Here is a 15,297-nt window from a genome sequence, read left to right as displayed (position 1 = left end):
AAAAGTCGCCTGCCCCTTTAAGGGTGGCCATTTTGAACTCTGTTCTCTGTGGCACACCTCCGACTGCCTCATGGTTTAAGAAACACTGGTCTAAAGTGAACTTATTTTCTTTTATAAGAGGAGGTTACTCATCTTGACTGTAACCGATGTTTGAGATGAGAGTCCCTGGGGGTGCTCCACAGTAGGTGTAGGTGTGTCCCAGCACCAATTCTTCACAGCAGTGCTCCCCCCGGCACCATCGTGCATCTGCGGCCACCCTTCGTTCAGTTCCTTCTCTATCTAGAACCTGGCATGATAGAAAAGCTTTTTGTTTTGGTCCAAAGTAGAAGGGAGGAAGAGAGGGTAGTGGAGCAACCCCAGGAACACTCATCTCGAAGACCAACAGTTACACTAAGGGTGAGTAACCCCCTCTTCGAGAGAGAGACACGTCCCTGGGCTGCTCCACAGTAGCTGACTGTAAAGCAATTTGTGGTATGGAGGTAGGGACTTCGGATCAGGCAGGAACACTATCTTTAGTACAGACCTCACTTTGTCCCTCCATATTTTGACGAGTATCCTGTTGAGAAGGGGAAAGGGAGGGAATGCATAGAGCAAGGGGCTGTTCCACTTGAGGTTGAGAGCAATCTCTGAGAGCGTGCTTCCCCACGCCCGCTCTGGAGCAGTATAGTGGGCATTTTTTGTTCACTTTGGTGGCAAGTAGATCCATGTGAGGGTATCCCCACCATGCGCATATGTCCGTCAGAACTGAGCGGTCGATTTGCCACTCAGAATTTTGAGGTAGGACCCTGCTTAGGGTGTCTGCTGTTGTGTTTAGGACACTGGGGAGGTGGCACACACTTTTGGAGATGCCACGAGTGAGGCACCAGTTCCAGAGTGCTATGGTTTCCTTGCATAAAGCATGGGATCGCGCCCAGCTCTGTCTGTTTGATATAAACATACAGGCCATATTGTCCTTACATATTCTGACATGGGTTCCAGTGACATGGAAAATAAAATGCTTGCATGCGAGCCAGACAGCCCTCAGCTCGAGGATACTGATGTGTAGCATCCTTTCTGCTGGAGTCCATAGGCCCTGGGTTGTAAGATCTCTCATGTGTGCTCCACTGGCCGGTGAGAGCATCTGTGGTGATGACCACTGTGGGTTCTGGAGTTTGAAAGGGTATGCCCCTGCATAAATTGTACGATTTTGTCCACCATCGTAATGATCTTTATACTATGTTGGGGACTGTCAACGTTTTGGTTATTAAGTTCAGGTTGGGCTTGTAGGTTGATCTGAGCCATCCCTGAATACACCTCATGAACAGACAGGTGCTGGGGCAAGAAGCCGTATGTCCCAGGAGTTGTGGATCGTCGTGGGCTGTGACATGTGGCATTATGCAGAGTGAATGAACTAGTTCGCAGATCCTCAAGAATCTGTTGGGGGGGGGGGGGGGGGGCGATGGCTGAGTCGAGGTGAGACCCTATGAATTGTAAGGATTGAGTGGGCATAAGGAATGACCTGTTCTTGTTTATCAGAAGTCCTAGTGATTGGAAGCACTGTTGTACCCAGATGGGTGCAGCAACAGGAATCGTGCCTGGTTCTTGCCTTGATGAGGCAATTGTCAAGGTATGGGTAAATGGTAACACCTCGTTCTCTGAGGTGGACTGTGACTACTGCTAGCACCTTGGAGAAAACCCTCGGCACCATGGAAAGTCTGAAGGGTAGCACTGTATATTGATAATGTTACAAACCTAGGGTGAAATGAAGAAAACGTCTGTGAGTAGGTCACATGGACACATGAAAGTATGCATCTTGTACGTTGAGAGAAGAAAACCAGTCACTGAACTCCAGAGCGGGGATAATGTAACCATTTTGAACTTACCTCTTTATAAATTTGTTCAGGGCCCTCAAATCAAGGATTGGGTGCTTGCCCCCAGTTTTTTCCCCTGGGTGAGGATGTAATAGGAATAAAATCCAGTTCTCAAACTCTGGGGGAATGGGTTCTATAGCACCCAATTGTAGAAGGTGATCTACGTCGTGTTGTAATATAGTCTCGTGAGAGGGGTTCCTAAAGAGGGAGGGGTGCATGGGTGGGGTGAGGAGATGGAGAGGAATGGGATGGTATATCCAAAAGAAATTGTCTGTAGCATCCATCTGTCAGATGTGATGTTGTGTCATTCGTCACAAAATGGTAGAAGACGGTAAGTGAAAGGATTCCCAGTATTTGGAAACTGGAGGAGGTAAAATGGTTTTCAGTTTCTTTCAAAAGATGCCTCAAATTTGCTTATTTGGCTGAGGTGGGTGGGTGGAAGTATTGGTCTGCGAATGTTGACACTTGTCTACCGTGGCGATGTTGTTGGTATGGCAGCTGGTCTTGCCTTTGGCAAGGATATGTGGGTATCTTGGCCTCTGGTATGGTAAGTATCTGTATTGCCTTCTCCTTGTTACAGGTATCTGTATGCTGAGAGAGTGTAATGGTGCCCTGGAATCCTTCATTGAATGGAGGATATCGTTGGTTTTCAATGAAGAGCTTTTCGCCCTCAAAAGGCAGATTTTCCACAGATGGTTGGATTTCATGAGGGAAGGCAGAGGGATTAAGCCATGAGGCCTGTTTCATGACAACTGCCGCAGCTGTTGTTCTTATAGCTGTGTCAGCTGCGTCTAGAGCAGCTTGAAGGGCTATCCTAGATATTGCTTGACCCTGTGACAACTGCTCTAAACTGCATCTTTTTTGTGTCTGGTATATCAATAAAGGTGTTATGATTTCAATAATTATGCAAATCTTATTTACTGAGGAACACTGCATAGTTGGCCACTCTTATTTGCAACATGGATGAGGTGTACACTTTTTTTGCCAAGTGTGTCAAGTCTTATTACTCTTATCAGATGGCATGGAACAGTTTTGTTGTTCCTTATTTTTTTGCTAAGCCATGTCGACTACTAGCAAGTTTAGTGGTTGATGAGTAAATAAAAACTCTGACCCCTTAGATGGGACATAATACTTGCAGTCTGCCTTTTTACAGGTGGGAGGGACTGAGGCAGGGATTTGCCAAAGGGTTTTGGCAGGTTCCATTATGGCTGAGTTAATGAACAAGGTGATTTTTTGAAGAAGGTGCCGCCTGCAGGTTATTTGTGAACTCAGAGGAAGTGCAGGACACACAACACGTCAATATTTAAATCAGCCGCAACTCTCTTAAAAAGCTCCTGAAAGGAGGTGAAGTCCACAGCGGTTGCCATGGGCAGTGGCATAATAGCTTCACCCATCTCGGACGGTGAGCTTGTGTCAAGCAATGCCTTCAGAGCCAAAGTTGTGATGTGTGTCAAATTTGTTCTGTTCCCTCTCAATTTGAGAGGGTTGGGTTAGGGGAGAAAGTGCTTTCACAGTGTGCTTCGTCTTATATGTTCTCTTTTTGTGATGAGGCCATAGGCTCCAGTATTGCCACTGTGGTGGATAAGGCATGGGTGGTAGTATCCATGGATAGGGCCCAGGGGGCCATGCCTATGCTGGTAGGGTTGGGAAAGTTAGAATGAAATGAATGTCCCGATGCCTCCGTGTGTGGGGATAGCTGGGGTGAGAAAACCCCTGGCTCCTCTTCATCAGCTGATAACACAGTAGGTAATGACGTGTATTTGGATTGTGGTGAATAAGATAGTTTCAGTGCTTAAAAATGAAGAGTTAAAAGTTAAGGAGACCACCAGGGGTCTCTGATGACGGTTGGTAATGGTAGGAGTGAAAGGAACCAAGGCTACTGTTGTTACAAGTGGCGATGGTGCCTCTGATATTCTAGAAGCAGAGCACACCGTGTGAGAAGTTGCTGTGGTCAGCAAAGGCAGAGTGGTGCTGATTGGCTGCTCTGTCAGCTGTTGCAGTGCCGTGGTAACCGCTTTCGGCACCATGACCTCAAGGGTAGTGCTGCTCGGCGCCGTACTCAGTGCCGAGTTCTGAGACGCAGGCTGTACTGTGACCTGTAGCCTCCGGATGGGCGCCATGTGAGGCATGTCTGTGGTGAGCTCAATCAGCACTAGAGTTGCCCGTCTTATCTTATGTGCTAAGGCGTGACCTGTCAGCTTTTGTTGTCTGCCTCTCCATGGAGCACCGTTTAGGCAAACGTGCATCTTGTGGAAGTGGGGTGGCCCATTTCTTTGGGGCTTTGAGTGGTTTGTCCCCTTTGTCCTTAGCAATCTGCTGGCAGCCCGAGGCTGAAGAAGGGTGTTTGCCCTTCTCTACCAATCATTTTTTAAGCAGAGGTCTCTGTCTCTCCGTGTCCGTGCCTTAAGTTTAGCACAGTATGGACAATCCCAATGAGCATGGGAGTCCCCAAGGCATTTTACACATTTATTGTGGCTGTCTGAGGCCAGCATTGAGTCATCGCACACTGTACAGCGTTTAAACTGGGGTAGGCAAAAGGGCCTTCATGAGTCGGATCCGGCCCACCAAGCAGGTGGATCCCATCCACGGAGGCCCCGCTGCTCCCCCGTCCCCAGGCAGATTAGGGCCTGGGGATGGCCTGAAGCCTTCTCTACTCTGTCCCCATCCTGCGAGCAGCGCGCGGCACTTCAGAGCGTCATGCCCTGCGCGCAGGGCAGGGTAGAGCGGAGGAAGGCTTCGAGCTCCCCTCCGCCCTCAGACCAATTAAGGCCTGGGAGTGGGGACGCAAGCAAAGCCTCCTCCCACCCTATCAGCAGCACATGGCACTTAGAAGTGCCATGTGCTGCTTGCAGGGGGGGGGGGAGGGAGAGAAGAGAGCGGAGGAGGCTTTGCGACACTCCCCCACGGCCAGGCCAATCAGGACCTGGGGCGGGGGAGCTGCATGAAGCTTCCTTCACCCTGCCCCAGCCCTGCGAGAAGCCCACGGCACATCCCAGGGCGGGAGGAGGCTTTGCGTGCTCCCCCACCCCCAGGCCCTGATTGGCCTATTGGTGGGGGAGCTTGCCAAGCCTCTTCCAGGTCATGGGTGCCTAGTGGGAAGGGAGGCAAAGGGGCTCCCCACCCTCAGACCAATCATGGTCTGGGGGTGGGGTAGCCCCGCCCCTTCTGGGGTTGCATGGGGCTACTTACACAATTTTTGAAGTGGCCCTGGCGCAAAAATTATTGCCCACACCTGATTTAAACCCAAGTGAGCTCATTGTTCCAGGTCATGGTAAAACGGCAGGAGAAGTCAAATGAGGAAAAGATTTTTTTTTTTTTAAAGGAACCTAAGAACAACTAGGGAGAACTTGGAGATAGACAGATTAGTTATGTCTAAGAACTAATGAGGATCAAAGAGCACTGCAGAGGTCTGTCTGGAGCCGAGGACAGTATAAAGGAACTGAAGGGAGGGTGGCCACGCCTGTGCGATGATGCCGGGGGAGGAACCACATGCCGCATATGCGCGACCCCAATGTGCTGCTATAAAGAATCCACTCTGCGGCACTGGGATGCACCTACACCTACTGTGGAGCACCACCAGGGACGTCTCTCTCGAAGAAACAAACAGGACTATGTAGCACTTTAAAGACTAACAAGATGGTTTATTAAGTGATGAGCTTTCGTGGGTCAGACCCATGACCATATATACACCAAATTGGTCATGCCAATTTTCTTCCACAATTTGATCTGAGGAAGTGGGTCTGACCCACGAAAACTCATCACTTAATAAACCATCTTGTTCGTCTTTAAAGTGCTACATAGTCCTGTTTTTTGTTTCAGCTAGACTAGACTAACACGGCTAATCTCTATCTCTCGAAGAACTAAGCTTGTAGGTTGTTACCAATGCTCCATATTTTGTGTATTTGACCATTCTTTTCTTTTCACTTAAGATTTATCCAATTGAGCTGCAGAATCACTAGATCTTCAAAACAAACCAGAAAAGGTTATCGGTGAAAATAAATCTATATACACATACATGGCTAGCAGCATTCCGGAGAGAAGCAATAGTGTTTTCCTGAACTTTAGCAAGTCTGAAATAAAAAAGGAAAAAAGTGGTTAGAAACAAAGCAGTGTCGATGTCCACACACACACACACACACACACACACACACACACACACACACAGGCTGTGTCTACATCGGTGCGATTTTGCGCAAAAGCACTTGCTTTTGCGCGAAGACTTGCTGCCTGTCTACACTGGCCGCGAGTTCTTGCGCAAGTACACTGACATTCTACTGTATGAAATCAGGGCTTCTTGCACAAGAACTCTGATGCTCCCACTCAGGAATAAGCCCTTTCGTGCAACTGTTCTTGAGCAAGAGGCCAGTGTAGACAGGCAACATGAATTTCTTGTGCAAGAAAGCCCTATGGTTAAAATGGCCATCAGAGCTTTCTTGAGCAAGAGAGAGTCTACACTGGCATGTATGCTCTTGTGCAAAAGCACATGCCAGTGTAGACGCTCTCTTCTGGAAGAGTTTTTGCACAAGAACTCTTCCGCAAAAGAGTTCTTGCGCACGATCATGCCAGTGTAGAGGTAGAGAGAGAGGGAGGAGAGAGGAGAGAGAGAAAGTACGATCAGCAATGCTTATTTTAAACAAAAACTCAAATTTAGCAGATTAAGTGATTTTATTCTATGAGGTTTTTTCCTATAAAAACTGAGGTGGCAAACCTATTTACACAACTGAATACCTACAAAAATGGGTACTGGTCAAATCACAATTCAGGTCCACATGAACTTACTTGGTAGTTGTTGTAGAGTTTCCTGCGCCCCTATGTCCAACATCTAGAGTTGTTCTCGGTTTCCAGTATTTAGCATATGAAGCTTTCATATCACAATTGTATCCTGATATTGGCTTAATAATTATGTAGTCCACTATAAAAAAAGAAAGCACATTGTTTTGAACATCATTGAATGTGAAAGTTTAAGTAAAGCAGTTTTGCTGCATCTCCAAAGCAACTTCAGAGCCACTGCATTTTAGAATTTACTGCAAGTCTACAAATTTTCCTGATGTATAGTAACTATACACACACACATCCTAGGAAATTATGTTTAAATACCACCACATAGTCATCATACAGTGAAAGAAGACTGTTTGACATGCTTTGCTCATGGCCATTCCAGATTAGGTGTGTGCGCACATCATTCACTGGTGCCAGAAGTTTTTCCCCTTGGCAGTATCTGTAGGGGAGCAGCTCTGGTGCCCTTCTGTAGTGGTGCCCTCATGGTATAAAGGGGTGCCACTTTTCTCCCAGCCTCAGTTCCTTCTTGCCAGAAACTCGAACAGTGGGGAAGGAGGGAAGGTCGTGGAATAGACTTGAACACCACAACTTGAAGAATACATTATGGAAGAGGTAACTGTCTTCAAGTGATGGTTCATTCCCATTCAACATTAGGTGACTCCAAGCAGTACCCTCGGAGGTGGGTAGTGGTTCACAACCATGATGATTGTAATATGGCTCTGCCAAATCCAGCGTCTTCTCTGGTCTGCTAAGGGATGGCATAATTAGATGTGAACAGAAGACCTGTAGAGTGGCAGCCTGATGTCCTGAATTGGGGTGTGCACCAGGACAATCACCGAAGATGCCTGCTCCCTTGTCAGTGCCTAGTCAACTATCAGTGGCAGTGGGATCTTTGCCCGTCCATAAAACAAGTCTTTATGCAAAAAGTGGTCCAGATGGAAATCCTCTGCAAAGAAGAGGCCCTTCATCCATGAGAAAAAGATGCTGTGTGCTCCAATGCCTAGCAGGAAAATCTTGTTCACTTAGCCAGGTAAATTAACCTCATGGAAGGATCATTGATGGGCATCAGAGGTTTACAGCAATTGCATGGTTTGAAGCCTGGGGATCTGGAATACCCTATTCTTAGGCAGAGTCCCATCCAGGACCAACTAACTAGTTCTGACTAATAGTAACTTTATTAAGGCGTAACTATTTTACAGAGAAAGTCTGCCAAGCTGAACAATGAGAACGTTAGCATGAGACAGCAGAATGTTCCAGCATAGTCACAAGTGGCAAGAAGGAACTGAGGGTGCGGGAAGTGGTCGGAACTCCTTATGCTATGCCCTAAGAGCACCACTCCAGAGAGCGCCAGAGCCACTTCCCTACAGATACTGCTAAGGGAAAAATACAGCACCAGTGCATGTCGCAAGCACACAGACTTAATGTGGAATGTACATGATCAATCACTTGAAGAATTTCATTAACTTAACTGCACTCTGAAATGGTTGTATTAAATGGCCACACAGCACCTTAAACAAAACTCTGTGTGTGTGTGTATGTGTGTATACACACACACACACACACACACACACTTGTAAAGGTAGTTTATACTGAAGTTGTTTTGTAGCAACTATACCTCTTACTTTTCCAATGGTTTTTCTTGAAATTCTACTCATAATAGGTAGTGTGAGAATTCCAGCACTCTTTCCCAGTTCTGCAATTGTGGAGGATAAAAGGCATGCAGAACCCACATGGCCTGGAAGTTCATCTCCTTGTACTACTGTTTCGCTTAGATCTTCCTAAAAACGATAAATTAAAAAAACAGAACAAGACACTAAATTACAGCTAGATGTATGAACGACAACATAAACACTCAGGTCATAGCAACTTCACTTGTCAGGCAGATGCAGACAAGCACTGATATAATACGAAACATCTCTTTAGAATGCTTCATTATAAGATCACTCCTTTTAACTTCAAATGTACCTGTGTTGCATACAAACCTGATCTCAATGTTACTGTAACTGATCAGAAATATGAAATCTGACTTGGATACAATTCTAGAAACAAGTAATCTACATTATTTAAGAGACCCTTAAATTGCAGTCACTTTCTTCTGGTTTGCATAGTTTTTTTTGGCTTCATGACATACAAAGCCCAGTGTATCATTCAGGATTTTACAGTTTAAATAAATATTTCATATATTAGGTTGAGTATATATAATATTTTTCTAGAGGAAAGAAAAGGCTGAAGGTATGCAGACAGAATTATGCATTTGAATAATCATTTAATCTATTTACAAACTTAGTATAAACTCTAATCATGAAAATATATCTATATAAATGATATAAGTGGGTTCTAGCACACCAACACTTAACTTAATACATTTCATAGAATCATAGAATAATAGGACTGGAAGGGACCTCAAGAGGTCATCGAGTCCAGCCCCCCGCCCTCAAGGCAGGACCAAGCTCCACCTACACCATCCCTGACAGATGTCTATCTAACCTGTTCTTAAATATCTCCAGAGAGGGAGATTCCACCACCTCCCTTGGCAATTTATTCCAATATTTGACCACCCTGACAGTTAGGAATTTTTTCCTAATGTCCAATCTAAACCTCCCCTGCTGCACTTTAAGCCCATTACTCCTTGTCCTGTCCTCAGAAACCAAGAGGAACAAATTTTCTCCTTCCTCCTTGTGACACCCTTTTAGATATTTGAAAACCGCTATCATGTCCCCCCTTAATCTTCTTTTTTCCAAACTAAACAAGCCCAGTTCATGAAGCCTGGCTTCATAGGTCATGTTCTCTAGACCTTTAATCATTCTTGTCGCTCTTCTCTGTACCCTTTCCAATTTCTCCACAACTTTCTTGAAATGTGGCGCCCAGAACTGAACACAGTACTCCAGCTGAGGCCTAACTAGTGCAGAGTAGAGCGGCAGAATGACTTCATGAGTTTTGCTTACAACACACCTGTTGATACAACCTAGAATCATATTTGCTTTTTTTGCAACAGCATCACACTGTTGACTCATATTCAACTTGTGGTCCACTATGACCCCTAGATCCCTTTCTGCCATGCTCCTTCCTAGACAGTCGCTTCCCATCTTGTATGTATGGAACTGATTGTTCCTTCCTAAGTGGAGCACTTTGCATTTCTCTTTATTAAACCTCATCCTGTTTACCTCTGACCATTTCTCTAACTTGCTAAGGTCACTTTGAATTATGTCCCTATCCTCCAAAGAAGTCGCAACCCCACCCAGTTTGGTATCATCTGCAAACTTAATAAGCGTACTCTCTATCCCAATATCTACATCATTGATGAAGATATTGAACAGTACGGGTCCCAAAACAGACCCTTGAGGAACTCCACTTGTTATCCTTTTCCAGCAGGATTTAGAACCGTTAACAACAACTCTCTGACTACGGTTATCCAGCCAATTATGCACCCACCTTATCGTGGCCCTATCTAAGTTATATTTGCCTAGTTTATCAATAAGAATATCATGCGAGACCGTATCAAATGCCTTACTAAAGTCTAGGTATATGACATCCACCGCTTCTCCCTTATCCACAAGGCTCGTTATCTTATCAAAGAAAGCTATCAGATTAGTTTGGCATGACTTGTTCTTCACAAACCCATGCTGGCTATTCCCTATCACCTTATTACCTTCCAAGTGTTAGTCTTTATGTTGCCACAGAGCTCCTTGTTGTTTTAACCATTTGTGGAATTGTTTGTTCCATTTAAAAGAATCCTGGATCCAGAGTGTCAGGGAATCTTTGACTCACTATTTTTTTTAAAATATAAAACCAGCATTTCAATAATTATAAAATGTACACTTTGCAGAGCTACTCTACCACTAAGTCCACTTATCGGGATAGCTCAGTGGTTTGAGCATTGGCCTGCTAAACCCAGGGTTGTGAGTTAAATTCACGAGGGGGCCATTTAGGGACCTGGGGCAAATCTGTCAGGGATGGTACTGGGTCCTGCCATGAGGGCAGGGGACTGGACTTGATGACCTCTCAAGGTCCCTTCTAGTAGTCTGTGGATATATGAAGATATACCTACTTTCTAGCCTGAGAAAATGTACAGGTCAAAACACGTCAATTAACACTACTGTGCTTTTAATAAAACCTTCACTGATGCTGAACCCTTTTGTTATTGAAGCAGACAATGGGAGAGGGGCGGGGGAGGGGGGAAGGGACATCTGAATATGGAGGCAAAAATAAGTTAAAAAAAGCTTGCCTGTGCCTTTACTGAAGTTTAAATATATTTATCATTTTTGTGCAGATGATGCTTATAGATAAGTGAATATATTTATATTTCATTATATATTCAAGCTAACAACATTCTCTCTCTCTAGGACAAGATATTGTTAGAAAAAAATAAACATTACTTTATTGCTAAGAGTTTATTAGCACCAAGAGTTTAGCACCAAGAGTTTTTACACAAACTCTGGAATACAGCTTTATAACTTCCATTTCACTTTAATATTCTATGCTGTTTTCTTTTGTGCTATATTTGAAAGATGTCTACAAGTGTTACTGTGGTTAATGCTCTGTATAGCATGTGATAAAAGTTTAATTAGAAATTGTGGAATAATAGGTTGTAAATAAAAACGGTCAGCTAAGAGTTAACACATGCAAGTAACTCAAAACAATTAATGTGTTTTTCTAACAGTTGTTAATCACACACCATGGCACAGTGGTCAGGTTGGTGCTGCTACATGACTCCAGGATAGAAGTGCCCTCCTGTTGCGGACCTACTCCACCCCTGCTCATCTCTCTTCTCCCCACCGAGGGAGATGCCCTGGCCAAGCTGCTCCAGATCAGGAGCCTGCCTACTGTCTGCTGCACAAATCTGGGGGGCTATCAGGGTGTCCCCATCCTTCCTACCCGTGTATCCAATTTCCATTGAACTGAAGTGGGAGGACAGGGAGCTTGTTTATACTCAAGCCTCTGAGATGCCAGGTAGTGCTGCTATCTGAACAAGCATTCGGGCTGGTGAGTGCTATGCTTTAAAAAGTGCTGATCACACAACTTTGCCCTCCAGCATTGCTAGATCCCAATAGCTCGAGGCAGGCTAAGGAGGAAGGAGGCACGTGAAGAGGACGGAAGCTGGCAGTGCCTCTCAACCTTTTTGTACTACTGTACCCCTTTTCAGAAGTCCAAGTTTTCTTGAATACCCCCACTTTTCAACTCACTTTAAATCTATTTGCTTACAAAGTCATACATACAAATCACAGCATACTATTATTGAAAAATTGCTTGCTCTCATTTTTACTATAAAAATCAATTGAATACAAACACTGTATTTCCATTTAAGTGTATAATGTATAGAGCAGAATAAAAAAGTCATTGTATGACATTTTAGTTTGTACTCTGACTTTGCTAGTCCTTTTTCAGTTGTAAAACTAGGCAAGTATCTAGATGACAGAATGTACCCTCTGGAAGACTTCTGTGTTTCCCCATAAGTACATGTACCCCTGGTTGAGAACCACTTGTCTGAACTACATATTTTAGCAACTGTATTTTTAAAATTACTAGGTGTTGAGCAATTTAAAATGATCCCTTTCTGCACTTAGGACTCATCACTTCCTAACATACATGGCAGACAAGTACTCACTTCAAAAAAGTCAAAGATTAATTCCAAATTATCTGGTTCCATAGTCTGTATACTGTATTCTGTCCATCGATCAGGCTGCAAACCATAACCACACTCTGGCTGAGAGTGCCTGGATTTGTATTCATTATCACTTATTAAGGAGATCTCCAGGGTGTTTGCTGTTTTATGAAGAGTAAGACATGTTTTATCTTGGTTGTCCTCCTCCTCCTCTTCTTCCTCCAAGCCTTCTAGTGTCAGCTTTACCCTATGCACCAAAAAGAAAAACAGATCAGATGCTAAAAAATTAGTGAAGCATCTTCAGTGACAGGAGATGTAGTGGGATTCTGCCCAACAAAAGCTGCCATTGTACTACCTACACTTCCCTCAACATCATGACAACCCAGATCTCAATGCAATATATTAGTAGAATAATACAGGTTGAACCGCTATAGTCTGGCACCTTTGGGACCAGACCAGTGCCAAACCAGAAAATGTGTTGGATCATGGGGAGGTCAATATTGTCTAGCAACATTAGCAACACTTCCACTGCTTCCTGGGTTCTTAGAAGACATTTAGGGGTAAATTAGAGCTAAGTAACAGCACAGAACTCAGAGCTAGGACTGGTGGCTGTAAACAAACTTTATAAGGCTGCAGTAAATTTGGCCATATCCATAAGTGGACATCTGGCTAACTAAAATCATCATGCCAGACTACAAGTGTTGTCAGACAAGAGTGTTGGACTAGAAAGGCTCAACCTGTACTTCTCTACATCTCGCATCCTTGACCCATTACTATTTATACTTTCCAAATCAGCTCTACAGATTTAGATTTTAACTTTATAGCCTACGTTCTTGTGCATCACACCTCAAGAAACTGGGTAAGTTTCAAAAATGCCTGGGACTTAGGAGAACTTGGGTTGTCTAGATCAGTGGTTCCCAAGCTTTTCAGCATCACACCCCCTTTTTTGAGAAACCTTCACGCCCCCCATCCCAAAAAATAGCAGCAAAACTTCCGGGGGGGGGGGGGGGGGGGGAGAGAAGGGAACTGACCCGTGGCCAAAAGACAGTCACAGCCCCTTTAATTCCCAGGATCAGTGTTTTTTTTTTTTTTTTTTTTTTAAGTGGCCAATGGAAGCCGGGGGATTTTGTTAGGGGAGCAGGGACAGCATGCAAAGCTTTCTCCTCCTTGCCCAGCTGGCTACTACTGCTCTACTGTAAGGGTGTTGGTGAGATAGCCGTTGGCCAGATCTGGCAGCCTGGATCCAGCCTGTTAGCTCCCAGCAGCTGCCCCTTGGAATCATGCGGATGCGTGCTTCAAAGGGATAGCCACTGAACAGCTAATCTGCAGATCAGCTGTTTGGCGGCGGTCCCTTTGAACCACGCATCTGCGTGATTGAAATGGGCAGCTGCGGGGAGCCCAGGGGCAGCTGGAGCCTCTGCAGTTGATCCTGGGTTCCCCAGGTAATGTCGCAGGGAGCCCGGGATCAACTGAGGAGTACCCCGCTGATCCTGGGCTCCATGGCTTTGAAATGCACAAGAATCCTCGCTGGGAACTCTTGGGCATTTCAAAAAAGGCACCCGCGTGCAGCCCGGAGTCAGTGGGACTTCCCGGAGTTCCAGCGGGGGCTCTTGTACATTTCAAAGGAGGAATGCGGAAGTGCCTATAGACTAGTCAAAAAGCTATCCTATGAGCAAATGCTTATTGGATAGTTGACTAGTCTTTAACATCCTTAGTACACATATCTATGCTAGCTCTTTCATCTGAGCTAGCATGCTAGAAGCAGTAGCATAGCCACTGAATCATAGGCAAACTACTGAGTACATATGGTTAGGGCCTAGCCTGAATATAAAACTAGGTATCCACATCTGCGGAAATGATCTATGGGTATCTGGATCCACATCCAGATATCCACAAATTTGCAGGGTTCTAGACACAAAATTTGTATCTGCATTTGCAAAAAAATTAGAGTAGTGAATATCTATATTCACACCTGCGTATGTGATACCCTGAACATGAAGTGGAGTGCAATGGATTTGCAGGGCTCTACATATTGTGAAACTCCGTACCTCAAAACAGCACCCTGGAACTCTCATATTCACCACTGTACAAAACATATACTCATGTCACAAAGTATGCCTATTTGGACACAGAATGGCTAACCTAGTGAGGAGGGTTTTAAATTAGGTTCGACGGGGACAGGTGAGCAAAGCCCACAGATAAATGGAGAACATGGAGACATGGCAGATGGTTTAGAAATGGGAAGGAGTGTGGGCTATAATGGCAGAGAGAAAGGAGGGTCAGGGTAAAACTGGGAGGCAAGATCAAATCAGTATTTTAGATGCCTATATACAAATGTGAGAAGTATAGGTAATAAGCAGGAAGAACTGGAAGTGCTAATAAATAAGTACAATTATGATATTGTTGGCATCACAGAAACTTGGTGGGATAATACACATGATTGGAATGTTTGTATGCAAGGGTACAGCTTGCTCACGAAGGATAGATAGGGAAAAAAGGGAAGAGGTGTTGCCTTATATATTAAAAATGAACACACTTGGAGTGAGGTGGAGGTGGACATAGGAGACGAAGTGTTGAGAGTCTCTGGGTTAGGCTAAAAGGGATTAAAACAAGGGTGATGTCATGCTAGGAGTCTACTACAGGCCACCTACCCAGGTGGAAGAAGCAGATGAGGCTTTTTTTTTTTTAAAAAAAAACAAATAAAATCATCCAAAGCCCAAGATTTGGTGGTGATGGGGAACTTGAACTATCCAGATATATGTTGGGAAAATAACACAGAGGGGCACAGACTATCCAATAAGTTCTTGGACTGCATTGGAGACAATTTTTTATTTCAGAAGGTTGAAAAAGCTACCGGGGGGAAGCTGTTCTAGATCTGATCCTAACAAATAGGGAGGAACTGGTTGAGAATTTGAAAGTGGAAGGTAGCTTGGGTGAAAGTGATCATGAAATCAGAGTTTACAATTCTAAGGAAGGGTAGAAGGGAGAACAGTAAAAACAGAAACCATGGATTTCAGGAAGGCGGATTTTGCTAAGCTCAGAGAGCTGATAGGTAAGGTCCCATGG

At 44.6% G+C, this 15,297-nt stretch overlaps 1 protein-coding gene across 5 annotated transcripts in view; it reads right to left on the bottom strand.

Annotated features, from left to right (window-relative positions):
* Nucleotides 1-15,297, bottom strand: part of GPCPD1 (glycerophosphocholine phosphodiesterase 1) — a 60,723-nt gene that overhangs the window by 22,056 nt on the left and 23,370 nt on the right. For all 5 annotated transcript variants that reach the window (XM_075925726.2, XM_075925727.2, XM_075925723.2 and 2 more), the window contains exons 8-11: nt 12,235-12,478; nt 8,245-8,407; nt 6,630-6,762; nt 5,866-5,920 (exon numbers count right to left, since the gene is read on the bottom strand). In XM_075925726.2, coding sequence (XP_075781841.2) covers nt 5,866-5,920; nt 6,630-6,762; nt 8,245-8,407; nt 12,235-12,478 — 595 coding nt within the window. The remainder of the gene's footprint in view (nt 1-5,865; nt 5,921-6,629; nt 6,763-8,244; nt 8,408-12,234; nt 12,479-15,297) is intronic.

This window comes from Pelodiscus sinensis, chromosome 3 (assembly GCF_052426305.1).
Source record: "Pelodiscus sinensis isolate ZL-2025 chromosome 3, ASM5242630v1, whole genome shotgun sequence".
Taxonomy (NCBI): Eukaryota; Metazoa; Chordata; order Testudines; family Trionychidae; genus Pelodiscus; species Pelodiscus sinensis.
This window is presented reverse-complemented; position numbering and strand designations above follow the sequence as displayed.